Source organism: Ambystoma mexicanum, chromosome 3q (genome assembly GCF_040938575.1).
Source record: "Ambystoma mexicanum isolate Mex_15411 chromosome 3q, UKY_AmexF1_1, whole genome shotgun sequence".
NCBI lineage: Eukaryota > Metazoa > Chordata > Amphibia > Caudata > Ambystomatidae > Ambystoma > Ambystoma mexicanum.
Window position 1 is genome coordinate 867619954 of NC_090926.1, and position 18621 is coordinate 867638574.

Consider the following 18621-nt stretch of genomic DNA (forward strand, 5'->3'; position numbering starts at 1 on the left):
CAGGGACAGCATCACATAACTAGGGATAAGGCTAACACCCTCAATAGGGCAGCTATACAACACCAACTACCCGAAGCTCCAAGCAAAGCTGAATGCAGACCTAGTGAAATGAACCACCCTTAGCATTTCATGGTGGGGCAGACTGACTGCCGTAAAAATGCCAGTCCTTCCGAAACTGCACTATTCCCTCCGAGCGCTCCTGATAAAAATTCCAAGAAAATTCTCAAAATGATGTCCACATTCATGTGGTAACACAAAGCACCAAGAAAAGCGATGGCGACCCCAGCGGCTCAGAAGAACGAGCGAGGACTCATGCTCCCCCCCACTTCCGAAGATACTATGAAGCAGCGCAACTTCGAGTCATAAAATAATGGGTGGAGCAGCCCCCCAACACATCTGGGCACCCCCCCCCCTTTCAAACATGTTACAGCTGCATAAACATTAGAACACTAAAGTGAGTGAAGTGATGGGAGCGGGAATCTAAGCCGGGGACACATCGATCAAAAGAGTGGCCCTTAAAACATACCCATCACCCCAATGTTTGGGAACCCAGACTTCCAACCTGGAATGGAACGGAAAGCTTGCCTTAGCTGGATGCAAGCAGGGTGCACCAAAATATGCGATCTATACAAAGGCCAAGACATTATAACACTTCAAGATCGTGCACAAGAGTTGGGGATGAAACCCACACAGCTAAGACACTGGCTATTGATCCCCTCTAATAAAGAAGCCGCCACCAGACAACTGACCCCGTTTGAAGTATACATGACAGCGGACACGGGTTTCCACAAGCTGATCTCTAATCTTTACAAACTTTGAACGAACAAGGATAAGAAATCCAATGGAAATACATGAAGAGGTGGGAGAAGACACTGGGGGAGCCAATAACACAGAATCGGTGGCAAGACATGTGGAACAAAATTCCCAAGCTAACACGCTCCATGCAGCTGAGAGAAATGTGGCAGAAAGTTGTTCCCCAATGGCACTACACCCTGGAGAGACTTCATGCCATGTTCCCTGCTACAAGCAACAGATGCTGGCGAGGGTGCTCTGCAATACGAGACTGGAATCCTATTTGGTGGAGCTTCCCAGCAATAACACACTTTTAGGAAGATATAAAACAAGTAGGGAAAATGGTACAAGGAGCAGATGCTTTGGAAGACGAGGTTTGGTTGATGGGCATGTGGAACCCGAACTAGATGACATATACAAAAACCCACCAGAGGGGAGTTATGATGTAGATCATAGTGGCTTGGTTAACGATCGGCTAACATTGGAAACAAAAAAAACCCACCTATGATATTTGACTGGCTCCAAAAAGTATGGAGATTCGTCTCCATGGAATAGATGCCATACAGACTGCAGCTTCTGCTCAGACTGGGGTAATATCCACTCGATCTGCAAAGTGAATATATGCTTCAATGGTACCTGCACAATATCAGAATCATGGACATTTTGTGAACCAGTACATAGCACAACACCAAGAGCCAAAGACAGGAGGGGAATAGGGAGTTTGCGCGAGGGGGGGTGCGGCTCGGGGGGGGGGGTAATAGTTTTTGAAGTTATTGATATGCAGACATGTAAAACCACTAAATGTTTGTTTTTTTTTTTAAAGAGCAGTGAGATAAGAAATAAGCGAAGGATAGACATTAGATATGAATGAAGAGGGAATCGAAACTGAGGGAGAAGCAGAGTGGAGTATGAGCTAAAATAGACAAAGTATCAGAGTTAGTGATGGGTACAAATGACGAGATCGCTGAGATGGGCGGAGAAACTACGGAAGAAGAGGACGGAACAATAGCAACTCGAAGAGTGGTTACTTTTGAAGTCACCCTCACCCCCCGATAGGGCTGTGGTACTTTTGGGTATGTGCATGTTGCAGTTTACGTGCTGGGGCATATTTTGCTGTGTAGTTTTGTTGCTGTGCATGTGCCCTCCCAGAGGCCGAGTTGGGAGCTGCATGTTTGCTTTGTGTATTTCTTAGGGTATGGAGGTCCTCCTCTGGTGACATCTGTTGTGTGTTCGGGGGCGGAGGGGTGGATGGAAGTTATTGTACAGATTGTATCTGAACCCTTGTGTGCTCCTGCACGCTCGCATATCCCCACTTTCCACAACTCCAACATGTTGATTGACCCATGCCTCCCCATCTAATCTAGGCCCCATTCCTCCGAAAACCCCAAATCCCCCTCTTTCACCTCTAAACCCTCCTCTCCCATGTTGCTGAGCTCCTTGCTGCCACTCGGACTGGGTGCTGAGCTCCTCCTCCCCACTGTCCTTGTCCTTGCCAGAACCCCACTATTATGACCTCTGCGGGCGTTTGCGTGCCCCCTGTTTCTGGCTGTGCGGGTTTGGACACAGTCCCTTCTACTGCTAATTTAGCCAACTTCCTTTTGTACCAGTCTCGCCTCATTTACCTGCAACTGTTGTGCAGTTGTTTTTTTGTGCTTTTATTATTTTACAGTGGTGTATTCTTTGTATCTTCTCCCACCCCTTTGCTTCAATACCCAGATATTGTCTAGTGCCTTCTGAATTTCCTTGGTTAAGCCCCTTTTGCCTCAAAGTAAAAAAGAGGAACTGATTGGTCCCCCGTCTCTGCCCTCCACATCTCATGGGCCTTAATGTAATGTGATGGGTCTTCATCATCCCCCATTGTGTATTGCATAATGGACTGTATGTCTGGGGTGTCGCAGTACATCCGCCGAAGCGCGTCGCATCCCTGCTCTGATGGAACAGCCCGCCATTGTGCGCTTCATCTAACCTTACTCACGGGAACCCTGCTTTTATCCACACATCCCCAGCCTGATCTCCCACTATCGCTGCCAATAAACTTTTCATATCGCCTGTTGCTGTGGGCTGTCTGTTTTTCAAATGCATATATTCATTTCCCCACCCCTCCTGTTAACGGTAGGAGCGCTTTGATCAAATTGTTCTTGTCCCTCTGCGCCCAGGGCACATGTGTTCTCACCACGCCCTTGTATATTTGATGCATCTTTAGACTTACTCTCTTCCCTTCTTTCCGGCACTTCCCTTTTTCCTCGCTATTGCCATCCGGCCAAACCGCCTTATCCTCTCATCCCACAAAAGTTCCACTTGAGGTGTTATTTCCAGTGCCTGTTGCACTTCCTCCTCACCATCATCCTCAAACACATCTACGGTACTCCACCCATCATCTCCCGGGTCCCTGCCTAAACTTCTGTCGGACCTTATAGTTCCGTACCTTGTGCTGCCTGCTTGCCCGTCCTTTCTTCTCGATATGCACATCCTTTATTGCCATACTGTCCAATCCAAACAAAATGTCGCCCGCCCCCCACTCATCTAGCCCGCTTCCCCTTTGCCCCGATCTGCGCTGTTCGCAGTCACACTAATTCTGCTGGTTAATGGGCCTGTATGTATAATTTTGTTTGTTTATACCACTGTCTAGGGTCCTGTCTGATGTCAGGAAAATCTTTGGTAAAAGACAACAGATCCGTCCTGTTACATGGTGCATGTACATGGTGATGGTCTGGGCTAAACACAGGAACTTCCCTCATAGGGACCTGATGAATGGAGACTAGGTCTTTTGTGAGCCACTCAAGTAAGATTTAAACTCCCTGCTCGCACCCCAATTCATTTAAGTTAAAGCACCTGCACTCATATCGCGCTACTGGTCAGGCAAAGGCCACTCCTCAAGAGACCCCTTCTAACTGCTATTGTGTTTTTTTTTTTTTTATATTTCTCAAACACTAGTCCAAATAACTCATGCACAATGATATTATTTGCCCGTAGGGACTGAGTTTGTCTGACATTTTGACAGAGAAAAGAGAACTGGTATTCATTTCAATGTATATTTCCAGAATAGATTGTCCAAAATGCAGTAAATGAGTTAAATTCACATTGGTTTGTTTGGCATCCGTTGTCTGGGAACCAAAAGTAACTCCTCGTAGCTGTTGGTGTCTAGCTAACTAGGCTATTTAGGCTGCTAGAAGGAGCTAAATAGCTCCCAGCTCAAACTCGAACGCTGAGAAGGTGCCTCTGGTAACTGCCTGCTCTCCTTTACTGTGAAGGCAGTATATACCGCATTCACAGCCTTCTAATCACAGTTGTAATTTCTCACACAAGACCCATCGTTTAAAAGCTCTTCATCTAGATTGTCCGAGGGTTTCCTGACTATCTTTTCTGGATTTGGTGAGTACGTTTGTAATTGGGATACAATTTTGTGGCTGACCTTGTGTGGGGCATAGTACTCGAGAATCTGGGTTTAACACAGCTATTTAAACATCTTGTTTGCTCATATTTTGTAACTCTGGCTGTGGAGAACTGCTTCACTTATCTTCAACAAAAGCATGATGACGGCACCTGGCACTACTACAATAAAGGATGATCCTAGCACTATATTTTTGTGTCTTGGTAATGCAAGTGCGGCTGTAACCACATGCTGTAATAAGCGTTTTTGTGTCACTACAGCTTGCACATAACCTTCCTTTTGCATGGATGTCTGTAAGAAATGTTTGTGTAGTTGGTTAACCCGAGAGTAGAAGAGCTTGCCAATATTTAATTTCGGTGAACGCGGTTTCTTTCATTTGTCCCATCTAATAATTGTGGTGCATTTAAGTCATTTTCTGCAATGGCTTTAGCGTAGCCTAACGCTTCCTCTGGCTTCAATAACCAGTGGCACCTGAAAAGGATCTCATTTGACTTTCCGTAGTTTGCAATTTTAGAAAAGTTTGTAATCTTGACTCCATGATAGTTCTTCTCCCTCTGTTCTATCTAGGATAATGGACTTTTTCACCAGCCTCTTGTTTGAAGGTTTCATAAGACAGTGACTCAATGTAATCTGCAAATGGTACCAATTCAGCCCCTCAGACTTTAATTTATTTATTGGTCACTTACTAGACGCTTGTACAATTAGAAAAACTGTTTCAAAGCGCCCAAAGGGCAAACAGCGCGGGGTCACGGAAGGTAGACCATGAATTATTGCAAGGATAAATAATTGCATTAATTGTACAAACAATATTAAGAATCGAGGGAAGGGGAGACAAACCTACTATGCCTTGTGAGTGTTCAGAGCCGGCAAGTGCAGAGGGGGCGAGGGGTATGGGATAAGGTGCTTTGATGCTCATGGAGAAGTGCTCAGGGTAAGTGCTGAGAGAAGGACACAAGTGCAACCCTCAATGAGTGGGTGATCGAAGTAAGTGGAGTAGGAGGAAAGACAGTGGATGAGATGTGGGCGGTCAAGGCCCGAGGACACAAGGCCCCTGCACATCAGTCACGCTGCTGTGGGATTAGCAGGGAAGAGGGGAGTAGAAGGAGGAGGTAAAGAGAAAGGTCTTGAGGCTTTTTTGGAACTTGGTCTTGCTCGAGACGCAGAGGGAGGCTGTTCCACATGAGGGAGCCAGCCGAGGAAAGTGAACGCCCGCCAGCTCTGTTGGCAAAGCGCTTAACACGCAGGGAGCTGGTGCCGGAGGAGCCTAGAAGAAGAGTATTGGTCAGGAAACATTGAAGATGGTGGTCCCTGGTCCCAGATAGCCTTGTGTATGATAGAGGGATTTGAATTTTATCTGTGCTGAGACCGTGAACCAGTGAAGGCTTTGTTGGGCAGGAGAGATGCAGTCCCTGGGCTTGAGGCAAAGGATAAATCTCGCTTACCCTATTCTGGGTAAGCTGGAGGGGGGTCACAGGGTGGAGGAAGGAAGATTGGGAGGCTATTGGAGCAGTCTAGCCTGGAGAGAACCAGAGCATGGGTAACATTGAGTTTCTGGGGGAAGGTGAGGAAGGGTAGAATCCCTTTGAGAATGAAAAGCTGAAAGTGGGACTTCTTGGAAATGTCCTGAATGAGGGTTGGAGGAAAGGGAGTCGTCAAAGATGACTCAGATTCCTAGCTACATTGAAGGGGCATGGGGGAGGGGCGCCCATGGAAGAAGGCCACAGTGCAGGGAAGAAGTATGGTGCAGGGGACCCAAAAGGGAGGATCTGTTTTGCTGGCATTGAGGCAGAGATAATTGGCAGTGCACCAGGCCTGGATGGCGGCGAGGCGGTCAGGGATGAAGGAGGGTGCAAGGGTGTCACTTGGAAGTGTGAAGAAAAGTTGTGTATCGTCCGTGTAGCACTGGAAGTTTGGGGAGAAGGAGGAAATGAGTCGTGCCCGTAGAGAAAAGTATGTTAAAGAGCCAGGGGGAAAGTGTGGAGCTCTGGGGGACGCCACAGGTAAGAGGAGGAAGGGGACAAGCATGGTTTTGGAGGAAAAGTTAGTTAGGAAGGAGGTAAGCCAGTCCAGTGCCCGCTCTGATATGCCAAGGGAGTCATGGAGCCTTTTTATGAGGGTGGAATGATTCACACTGTCAAATGCCGAAGAGAGATCAAGGAGGATAAGGACAGCAGGGGATTGGAGTCAAGAGATGCAGGCAGTTCTTCACGGGTGTTCAGAAGAGCGGTTTCCGTGGCTTTGGATGCTAGGAATCCAGACTGGTGATCATGTAGACCGCCAACAACTTCGGTATGGGTGAGTTGGGGGAGGGCCAGCTTCTCAAGTAGTTTTCCCCAGAAGGGGGTGATGGAAATGGGGCGGTAGTTGGCTGGGCAGGAAGTGTCTGCAGAGGTTTTCTTTAAGGAGGGGGCACACAAGGGAGTGCTTGAGGAGATGGAAAAGAACCAGTAGCAAAAATGGTTGCAGAGATCAGTCAGAGCCGTGGCGAGAGAGGCTATATTTTCCTTGATAGTTCTGGATGAGCAAGGAGCAACCTGTTTGGACGAGACCTTCATGGAGTTGACAGCTCTGGTGACTTCACAGGAGACGGGAGTGAAGGAGAGGAAGGGGTAAGGAGGAGGGTGAATGGTAGGAGGGGCGTAGTGGTGAGCGTTGGAGAATGCGTGAGAAGGCTAAGTATGTCCTGGGTTTTGGAAGCAAAGTGAGAGCGAGTGTATTGCAGAGGGCGTGGGAAGGAGTAGGGGCAGAGGATGCTGCGGATGGGTTAGCAAGTTCCTTGCAGATATTGAAGAGTTCAGCCGTGTTGTTGGATGCATTGGACACACGTACCTGAATGTGGGCCCTTTTTTTTGCACGGATGGAGTCTGTGGTTCTTAGAAGTTATTTTTCAGCGCTTGATTAAATAGTGATGTGCTTTCAGTGTACACGTGGGGTAAATCAGGCCATGTCAGTTGTCCCTTAGCATGCGTACCGAAGAAAAGGTACTATCTGGATGTATAGGGATAGAAAAGAAAGCGGAGCATCAGTTACAAACCATGTTTCTACGGACAGTATGTATGGGGGAACAGTTGCAGGGTTAGGGTCTACAGGAAATGATGCTAAGAATACCCATTGCATTCAGTGCCCTTAAATCCTGCACAAATCTTAAACTTCTCGGTTAAGTTGATTTATGGCTAGGATTGGAGTATTACATGGACTAGTATTGGGCATGAGCATTCAATTGCAATTCCCATCTGCATCTGGTTTTAATGAGTATTGTGGTTATTGCTACACCGTGTACTTTTTATATGTACAGGTTCCATATTTTGTATTGGTCCTACCTCTTTTGCATGATATTTTGGGAGTTTACTTGGAAGGTATGCTAAGTTTTGTTTCTGTACCTGGACTGTTTCTTATTTAAAAAAAGTAAATTACCCAAGTTCCAATTTGTATGTTTTAGGTTTTAGTATCTTGATTTCAGATTGTACATGGTGCCACTATTATTTTTGGAGCACCTTTTCTGGCAACTGCTCCAATTCCTATATGCCTGAATTCCTCATCTATCCCCCTCTTCTGCTCATCTCCAGACTCCGTCTGTAATATTACCTCATCTTCATGCTCACCAGGAATGCCTAAGATAACTCCATCTGGAGTACAACAAATAGTACACCTTATTTTGCATAGTGTATCTCATCCCAATAAATTCACTGATAGTGGGCTTAACAGCAAAGCTGTTAAGCACTCTGTTACATGATGACCCACTGGGTTATTGGAAATCTCTACCCTTCTGACAGTTTGTGAATAATGAGTTATCTGTAAAGACTACTTTAATTGCAGAGTGATTCACTCTGGTATCAACCAAGCACAGGTCATTTTTAATGATTTGTTAGACAGTCGACAAAGGGATCTTCGGTTAAGCTTTTTCATTAGATCATCAGTTGTACCTTGGCATTCCTATTCCATAACCTATTTGTTCATGTCATCGAAGGGTCTAGGATTCACATTTAGAGAAGTTGCTGCTGGAAGGGGCAACTGCGCCTCCTCCGGGTGTCCAGGAGCTGAGTCTAATTAAAGCAGTCTTGCAATAGTAACCTGCTGTATTGCCTATCACAAATCTTCCTGATCGCCTGAGGGCCAGGGGTGCCACTTCCATGGCCCTTTCCCCTGGGTAGCCCATTTCCTATTGCATCGTTCACTGGTCCCCTTCATCCTGCATTCATAAACACTGCCCACCAGTGATGCTATTTGGGAGCGCCAGATGAATTTTGCAATAAGTGCATCTAACTCATTGTAAATTAATTTTGACGCAGACATTGGTATCATGGTGACCAGATATAACAACTTAGGAAACGCGTTAATTTTAAATGCGTTAATCCTACCCGTAAGTGAGAGGGTTAATATGTTCCATTTCTCCGAATCATTTGATCTTATCAAGTATTGGGCCGTAGTTTAACTGTATTAATATCCCCAGGTCAGTTGCTATTTAAACAACCAAATATTTTATAGAATGGCATTGCAGTCGGAAGGTGGCTACTCCACCCGGATCCCAGAGATGTCTAATCGTAAGCGGAGAACCTCGGATCTGTCCAATTTATACAATATCCTGCTATGGTATCATTTGCAGCAGAATTTCACCTATGCGAGGAAGGGAGCAGTGACTAAAAAATAGCAGGATATCTGTGTATAGAGAAATTCTGTTTTCCTCTGCCCCTTGGTGATGCCGGACCATTCAAGTCCATCCATAGCTACGTCGCTAAAGGCTTGATAGCTAGGGCGTATAGGAGGGGTGACGAAGGACAGGGGCTTGGCTCCACAACATAACTACATCTCTGGTATCTGGGGGAAGTGCAGCGGCCAGGAGGTGTGTGGCGTCAAAGGTGTAGACCATGCGTCCCCAAGTGTGGACTCTGCAGGGGCACATAGCAGCTTTTATTATGGTAGAGGCGTGGACGCTTTCATTCAGATCCCCGGATATGCAGTAACACAAACTGATGGTCGCCCTCATCACTCCGGGATGTCTGGAAACCATTCTACCCCCCTGGGGGTCTGCATGCAGAAATAGGTCCTAGCACCGTCATGGCCTGTACACAGGGAGAGTACGAATCAAGAGGTATTAAGCTGTTCTATTTGAGGCGCTGCACTCCCCAGCCCACAGAATAGGGCCCACCAGGCAGAACTATCCAACCCTGCGATCCCTCAGCAGAGCCCTGTGGGAAACCTTCAAGCGAGCACTCTGGCTTGAGCGGGAGGGTGCCGGTGCTTGTGTAGTCAATAGCTTAGAGTAAGCCGCCAGCGCAGCAACATACCTGTAATCATTAAAGCATGAAATGTCCGATTTTTGGTGTCTAGTCAAAGGATCGAATCTAAAGGGTCGACGGGTCAAAGGATCAACATTTTTTTTAAATTATATATTTTTTAGGTTTTCGTTTAGGGCAAAAAAGTGGATTTTAGCAAAAAAAGGGAGTTGAGGGGAGGGGGTGGGGGATGTGGGGGGGGCCCAAAAAACAATGTGGAAAAAAGAAAATTGATCCTTTGACCTGTCGACCCTTTCACTGTCGATCCTTTGACTGGCAACCCGATTTTCCCCTGTAGGCCCCTGGATATTGCTCGGGCTGGGGATCGGAGTGGATGAGGCAGCAGCAGGCATCCGAGGTGCAGCGTCCTGCCGACTGGAATCAAGATGGCGGCCTGCCTTGCATCGCCCACCTTGATTGCCCTTATGGCAATTACCTCTCCGGAGTGCGGGTGGACCCCAGGTTGTACTGCAGATGTTGCGACCGGCGTCCACCGAGAGCCCTTCAGAGATGTGCCGCTGCCAGAAGCGTACCAGGACATATCCGACTGCCGCGGCATGCAGCAGGCAGCTGGGCCAAGCAAATCTGGGTTCAGTATTCTTGTCGTTAGCTAGGACCCAGCCCAACTGCCGACCGCTGCCGCTCAGTGGAATGCCCTCTCGTTTCGGGGCACTTTCAGACTCTGAAGTGTGAAAACGAAGGATGACATAGCTCAACAGAAAGGGAGTTACATTAGCCTGCTGCCATCTTGCCCATGCTCACGAGTACGAAATCCTGCCACCACGGCCACCCCAGTGTTTATTTATTTTATTTTTTTTTTTATTTTTTTTGTGTGTGGCTGTGGTCCTTTTTATTTTATTTGCATGCAGGGGAGGGTGTCCGTGTGTGGCAGGGGGATAAAGGGACTTGTCATCACCCCACGCCACCATAAAAAAGCTGCAAAAAATTTGGCAACACCACCAATGCTATTGCCTGTCCAAGATCCACTTATGTTACTCCAATCTGACTTTCTAGGACACGCAGCGGCAGTCTTCTGAACTAGTTCAACACCATATGCTCAGTAGGCCAAAAACTCTTGTGCTTAAGTGCTGGCACACCGCGATGGGCATAATCCCGTTCAATGAGAATTCAGATCGGCCCATGAAGATTTATAGCACTGGATTACTGTGCACACTTAGTCAGTGAACCTCTGGGGTTCTTCTCTTTTTGTTAGTAAACTATTTGCTCAAATTCCATCTCCACAGGTGTCCATGGGGCAGGAACAGTTATCAGGGTTCTACTACCATTAGCACTCACTCCTTGTAAATGTTTTAGTGCTGCTTGCAGTTTTGCAGTTTGTGCGCTGTAAATCGTACCCGCATGTGTGGTAAGGGCTTCCAGTGGAAACGCGTCCTGCTTGCATGGCTTGTACATGACATCTCATGTTTGTGCAAATACTCGCTGAACACTGGGTTTGTGTTTGCTAAATGCTCTGGTCTTAGGCCTGTGTCGCTTGTGTTGCTTGGGCTGCTTGCTCCTCCACTCCATACAATATGGATATATCCTCCACCTCTAAATTGTCTTCCATTCTTTTTATTTAGCTTTGTTGTGGATAAAATATCGTCACAGGGGACAATAAACTGCACTTTTCCCCTTCATGCAGTTATTTTCCATTTGTTATTTTGTGTACTTTAGGTTTTTGCTTAGGACTCTTCCAAATATCTCTGCTTCGATTCTACAATTCTTAGATCCTTCTGTAAATCATTTAAAGAGAAAGTTCTGTCCATGTCATTTGTACTGGATCCTTTAGCTTCTAAGACACTTCTTGAGTGAAACTATTTTAGTTGAACGGGCCACCTTCTACATCTCCCGTTTAACATATATTTCAGTTTGCCACTTTATACAAGAATGCACTTCTATTTCGGGTGTTCCTGGTGCCCTTGGTTTCTTTTCCCTGAATGGCTCCACTCTCTGGGCCAAACTATCACCAAATTTAGTAGTTATCCTTTTCTTTCAGTTAATTATATTCTACCAGCGCTGCCATTCATTTAAAATTTGCTTTAGTGCAGCCTGGGAAGAAAAACAAAATGTAGGACCAGCTCTCTGCCAAAGCTCCTTGAGAGGTGTCAGTTACGCCTCTTACCTATACCTTTTTGTGTGTGAACAGTGCTTCGAAGGAGTAGCGGATCGCTTCTGTCTCAAACGGGGAATGCAAATCTGAGGCATGCAGGTACCAAAAGGATGAACCTGCAGTCTTTCGTCCAGTAATCTAAAGCAGCAAAGGTAGAACAGGTTTATTTCCATTCAGTTAGCAGAAATGGGTCTGCAAACAAACGGTATTCAATCCCAAAATGTGACCCAATGAGTCTCAAACAGAAAAGTCGGATATGATGCATTTAGTCTGTTACGTTAACCATAAACTTCACAAACAGTAGATCTGACTTTTGAAGGGGATAGCTTTAAAAAATAAATAAATGAATGCTGTGTTGGTGGCAAATTAATGCTCACCTCCGTCTTGTCATAGAATCAGTTTGCTTACACACGTAATACATATCCCCCTTTGAGCAAATCTTTCAACGTAAAGTAACGGTAGCTGTCTAGGCTTTCTGCTCGCTTCTTCGTTGAGGTTCCCAGGCAGTTTACCAAACCTTCATTTGTAGTGTATACACGTTAATGGGGCAATTTTGGCGCTTGGGTGTTCAAAGCCATCGATCGAGCCTGATGTAATATATGTGGGCCAATCAATCGGCACTGAACCTGCACCACCTCCATAATCATGACTGCGGCTTTGTGTGGTTGTCAGAGCCATCTAAAAACATTGCTGTGGCTGAATTTGGTAAATGGCTCACGTGTATCCAGTATTCTCTGCATAATGAAATACTGTGGTGTTAAGCACCGGTTCCATGACACGAGCGAAGCAAGGGCTTTTAACGAGGGCCCCAGACTGTTAACCACCCGTTGGAGCATGTGCTTAACGCCATTAGCACCCATCCCATGGGCTGAGGCGGGGCTAATTGAAAGTATCTTTTGTCAGTGAACGGGTCGCCCTGCGGCGTTCCATTTACGGAACGAAAAGCCTGTTCCAAGATGGCCACCAGGGCTCTGTACGGAAACTTTGCTTTTGGAAGTTGATCCTGTTAGATTAGATCTCCAAAACTATCCACTGGTTGCATGTTCTCAAGCAGCTTGTGTTGGTTTCCATTTAAAGTGGTAAGTAATTTGGGTCATAACTCCTTCAAAATTCAAACCGAAACTTAATTTGTCACTTCTGGATGCGGTTTCAAGGTTCATGATAGCAAAATGTGATGCAACTTTGAGGCGTGCTTTCATTTTGTTCTATTGTTTTAAACTGTCAGTGACTTCCTTGTATGTCACGCTGTATGACTTTGTAATCTTAGCCATAAAAGTCTCCATTTTATTGAAAAATAGTTGTGTACGAGAAACGATGTCCTCAAGCAGTTTTACCATGGCTAAGTTGATATGTTTCTATTTTTTTTTTGTACACAGCCATGCAAAAAACTACGCAAAGATGACGATCATCCAGTTAAAACCATAACAAATTATTTCTCACCTTTGGTAAAAAATGTGGCTAAAGTATTCTCACCACCGAAATCTAATATCCCAGATTATTTTAAAAGCACCCCACCCACAAAAGAAATTCGTATTTCAAATGGAATCTGCGAAAATGGAAAGCCTTTAAATAACCCCAAAGATCCTGCGTCGCCTGTGACGGCTTCACAGGAGCCATTGAAACGGAAAAGGCGAAGGGCAAAAGTGAATTTGCAATCTAGATTAAGTGATGTTAAGCCCTCTGAGGATCGGGCAGCTGTGGACACGATTAGTGACAGTCTTCCCAGCAATGACCCAGAATCAGCCTGTATGGGTGTTGGTTTTATGGGAAGTGACACGGCTGCCCTTCTTGCTCAAATTTGTAATGAAAGTCAACTGTCTGGTGGTGTCCAGTCTTGTGAATTGGGGACCCATACAACAAAAGCTGGCTGCAAAAGCAAAGCAACCAAGAATTCCCTGCAAAGGAGGCCTAAAAATGACAGAAAGTCGAGGAAAAGGAAGTTTGAAGATGGTGAGATGACATTTCCAAACATGCCTATGGCAATTCAGACTGACAATCCGAATAAAGAGGAGGATAAGAAATCTGTTAGTCTTGATCTTTCTTCCTCCATACAAAACCAAAGCAGTTTAACTGACTGTAGTCTTGAAGTTCATATAGATGACGAAAGGTCCAGCTTGAACAATGATAGTGTTGTAACTGTTTCGTTTGAAGAGTTTTTAAAAAGCCAAGGCAGTGGAGCAGGTCAGTCAATTGTGGTGCAGGCACCGGTGCTAGAGAACTCTCCCACAACCAGTAATGCTGATGAAAAAGGACTTGAGAAAAGTGATGACAATCCCCTTTCTACTAAGACTGTGACTGTGCTTGTGCAGGTTCATTCATCTCCCCCATCTACCATATCACCCCCTAAACAGTCCAACAAGCTGAAACACAAAAAATCGGGGGGGAAAATTGCTTCAATCTTTTTTAGGAAAAGCAGTAGAATGGAAGTGGAATGCGATCCTCTTAGCAGTGATGAACAGACTCCACAAATGACACTGAAAAGAAAATCTAATGTTGTTATCGAAGAGGAAGATTTGGAGTTGGCAGTGCTAGAAGTTGGGGGTTTGGAATCTGTGAAACCAAAGAGCACTGTAGAGGAAAGGCAACAGTTCATGAAAGCTTTTAGACAACCCTCTTCAGATGGTGGAAAAGCAGTTGCCAAAAAAGCTTCTGGAAAGCAACAGGATCTAAACGAAAAACCTCTGAAGGAGAAAGAAAAGGTTGATGAAGCACACACGAATTCCAATACAAACACTAGGGAACATAAAACTGCATCCAAATTAAATTCTGAAGAGCCTGCACAGTCAAAAGTTGAATATTCCAAAAGTGATGTGAAAAATACAAAGTTAAAGAAACGGAAAAGGGTGGGACAGGTAAAGTGTGCCGATTCTGAAAAGCCAGAACAGTATCCTCCTGAAAATACACACAGTAAGGTTGATTTAAATGCTGATAATTTGAATGCTAATTTAAACATGGAAAAATCCCCAGTTTTAGAGAAACCTGGAGTTGTTCTGCGGAAGAGTTCAAGACCACACACTCATGTGTCCCAAAATAGGACCCCCTCTAAAAATGAATCTGGAGAAGCTTCCAGAACTGCAACCGAGGACCCTGCAACTCCTAAAGTGAACAGACGTGGCCGTACTGCTCTTAAAAATACATTGAGTGGGCCTTCGCAAGTTTCTACACCAAAAATGAGTAGATTTGGGAGGAGAAATTGTGTTTATAAGTCCGAGATGATCTTAACTTCTGAAACGCAGAGTCCAATAAGGTAAGCATGGTCGTTAAAACTGTAATGCTTTTCTGATGTGACATGTTCTCACAAGCAGATAATGAAAGTTGTTCATTGCCTATGTACGTGCTTCAGGTATTCGAAGTCCATATAGAATTAACTTCTTGGATGATGACACAAATGTTTTCTTTTTGCTGGTCAGATAGCACAGCGAGTAGAGTGCTCGCTTTGACAATTGTGCTGACCCTGGTGATGCAGGTTCGAATCCTGGCAGGGCCAAACTCAGCCTTTCATCCTTGTGAGGTCAATAAATAAGCATCACACACCGTGGGTAATGAGCAGGGCTCAGATGCCCGAGGGTTCTTGGCACTATATAAATGCAAATTATTATTTTGTCTTTCTGTTTGAAAAGCTTGCTTTAGGAAATCATTAAATCTTTTCTTTGTTTCAGTTCAACTGCAAGCTTATTAAAATACTTAATAAAATATGGTTATCGTTTAGGTGATTCGCTACTCCTGTTACACAATATTACAGATCAATCCTTTGTGTTCAATAGGTATTTCAACTTCGGAAGGTTGATTAATCATCAAATGTTAGCGTGGTTATTTCAATTGAAATAATGTTAGCATTAATATCGGTATGAACACCATGTGGCGTTAATGTGGAATAATCAAATTACTTATCAACCTTCCTAAATACAAAATCTTATCGGACAAATGTTTGGACTAGAGGCAGTGTGAGTTTATATCACTTTGTTTCGTCTGCAATGCACCCACGTTCGATCTGCATGTGCTCCCTGCTCCCATTTCATTCCAGTGCAGGCACTGTTCATGGCATGCTTCCCTCTCAACAGGCATGACAGAATGCGATCTCCGAGGGTACAGCGGGGATACTCCTTATACGGCCCTCTGGCCGCTTGTGGCTATTCAGACTATTTGTTGTGCCCCCAACAAGGCACGTTAGTGCTTGAGCTTATGGTCCGGCTTAATGAGTTTAGAGATTCTCTGCTGAACCTCTGAATTATTTTTCCATCATCCATGCACCCCTCGACAAAATAGCTATGATCCAAAATAAAATCGCAAACAAAAAAGACAAGTTAACACTGCCAGCCATTAACACTGACCCACCAATAACGAGAGAGCCTTTAACACCTCATTTTAAATTTAGCCCAGTCTCCACCACTGAGATCATCAAAATCCTCTCCAGTTTAAAACTGTCAAGGTGACATCTGCCCTGCCCCTAGAATGAAAGACTGTTACAGAACTCGCCCCATTCATCACCTCTCATCAATAATTCTTTCTCACAGGGTACAGTCCCAAAGAAGCATGGGTCCTCCCGCTTCTAAAAAAAAAAAAAAAAAAAAACCTTGATCCCGGCATCCCTAGTAATTATGTCCCATCACGACGGTCCCCTTCCTCTTGAAAATCCTCGACCGCCCCGCTTACCTCCAGATTCATGAACACCTGGAAAATAATCTCCTGGGCCTACGCCATCAGGTTTCCGACCTAGAAACTGGACGGAAACGGCACTCCTAGACCTAAAAAAAAAACAAATGACACCATAATCGACAACAGAAATTTACCCCAATTTGACTTTAAATGCATAGTGTTGCAATACTTTTTTTTCAACATGTCTGAAGCGGTCTAATGGCTACAAAAAACTAGTCAATCATGTTATTGACCTACTGCAGTGTGCAGCTCCCCCACCCCCTCTGTGCTGCGCGTGTAATCGCTGGCAGGGGCTCGCTCACCTCAGTAGTGTTTTCCCGCTGCTTCCCTCTCGGGATCCTCCGTTATCTTCGCCCTGTTGGGGGATCCTCTTTGCGGCGCTCCTTTAATGTGGAGTCCTCTCAGTGAGTCCTATTACCTTCTCTGTCGAGCCGATGCATCAATGGAGGATTCAGCGGGATGGTAACTGGTTCTCTTCTGGGGCTCTTCAGTTGCCAGCTCCACGATGGCTTCTTTCCTTGTATGTCTTGGGCGGGGGCTGCCATGTGTCCACGCCACCCTCTCGACCCCTTTCCTTGTTTTACGTGGGACTGTTGCTGTCCTGCCCCTGGGCTCACCTCCAGTGGGATTCCACGACGGCAGTCTCTTCAGTGCTGCTTTGCTGAGGATTCTTCACAGGCTCCAACGGTTCACCCCTCGCAGCCCACCAGCCTCTGCACACAGCGGTCCGCATTACGGTCTCCCCCCCCCCCCTCCCCTTCCCCCCCCACCCCCCGGGCGGCTCGGATCACCGGGGGGGGGGGGTGGGGGGAGAAACATGTTGATTGTCCTTAATCTTTGCAAGTCCACCAATGTATTGTCCCCGGTGACTGTTCGTTTACTCCTCGGCACAGCCTGGTCAGAATGTAACTCAAACTCACTTTTAATTCATAAGAGCATTGTTCCTTCCTGTATATAGATAAAATAAGTAGTGAGGGCAAAGTAAATGGTGCCATTTATGTATTCTTTGTATTCATTATGTAAGAGGAAATGCAAGGCTAGAGACCAAACTGAGTAGATGGCATTGTAGCAAGCAGAGAACTGGGTAAACTAGATGGCAAATTGTGGAAATTATTCACTTTCAGGGTAACTGGTTTAAAGAGACCCGAGACCCATTGAGAGAGAACGTCAAGGACTTTGGAATCTGCTCCTGGGTTGAGCACCAGCTGCACAGATCTCGCAGCATCGAGATGCTGGAACTGGATGCTTATTTATTCGAGATGCCCGTAGAGCCATGTGATGCAACAATGGGGCGTAGCGAAATCCCTGTAACAGCCAAGACTAAGCTCCTTTAAGATTGCATTAAATATCTGTGCGGTCTCTGCTATATTGGTGAAACCACCAGGGCAGCACATGCCCAAATTGCAGTGCACTGTACTAGAATTAGATGTTGAAACCTCTCGACACCTAAGGTCCAACATTATATTGAACATAAACATTCTGCTGACATTTTCTACTCCTGAAAGAAGCTTGTTGGATCTGTAGAATGAGAATTAATGGAATGGGGCTTGATGACCAATGCATATTTATATTGTAGGCAATTTGTACATTGTCAGTGCTGGTTTGCTGCATCCTTCGTCACCTCTTGAAGTGGACTATATTGATAAACTGTAGTCCATTTTTGATTTTGACCATGGCCCTGGACAATGAAGTATCTTATCCTAACTTGTGTTCAGTATTTATCTCCATATATTGCTATGCGTTTCAGCACTCCGATATATCTGAAAATTGATCACTCAACAAGAACCCACATAGCCATTTCACCATTTGCACAGTAGGTGATTTTTAAGTTCGGTTAGTTTCCACGTCTCCCCAGTGATGTCATGACGCTGTTTGTCTCTACCTGTGCGCAAACAAGATGGCACCACTGTGCGCTCCACTAGGCATACTTTGCGTCTTTCCGACTGCTGAGCCACACGGCTCGGTAAGTTACTACCATTAGTTTCATCTCCCTGTCCCTCTGTAACATTGAGACTGATTTGTGCGCTCCCTGTTAAGAGCGAATTACTGAACTACTCTCCTGATCCGTCGTTTACTCCTAAAAAATAAAAAAAATAAAAGCCATCCATAAATATCCAGCCACACTCCAGAAGGTAATTGGCCTTTAAATACACTATACTTGGCTTGGTTATATGTGCCTAGAGAAGGCTGTAACTGACATACTCCTTCTTTACAGGACAGTAGATGCAAATGCATCTTGTCATTCGAGCCAATGAACGTTCTGTGATCTCGCATATGGGTTTAACATCTCTCAATAGACCAAAGGTTGAGCTATATAATAAGGTAACATTAATATCACTTAAAATGAATCTCTTCAACATGTGGTAGTTTTAACTAAGCTTTCGATCCTGAGAAAGTCG

The 18621-nt window shown here is 45.3% G+C and overlaps 1 protein-coding gene across 1 annotated transcript in view; it reads left to right on the top strand.

The window, feature by feature from the left end:
* ATAD5 (ATPase family AAA domain containing 5) overlaps positions 1-18621 on the top strand; it is a 648582-nt gene that overhangs the window by 39331 nt on the left and 590630 nt on the right. Inside the window, exon 2 of the mRNA XM_069654960.1 lies at positions 12943-14813. Coding sequence (XP_069511061.1) covers positions 12943-14813 — 1871 coding nt within the window. The remainder of the gene's footprint in view (positions 1-12942; positions 14814-18621) is intronic.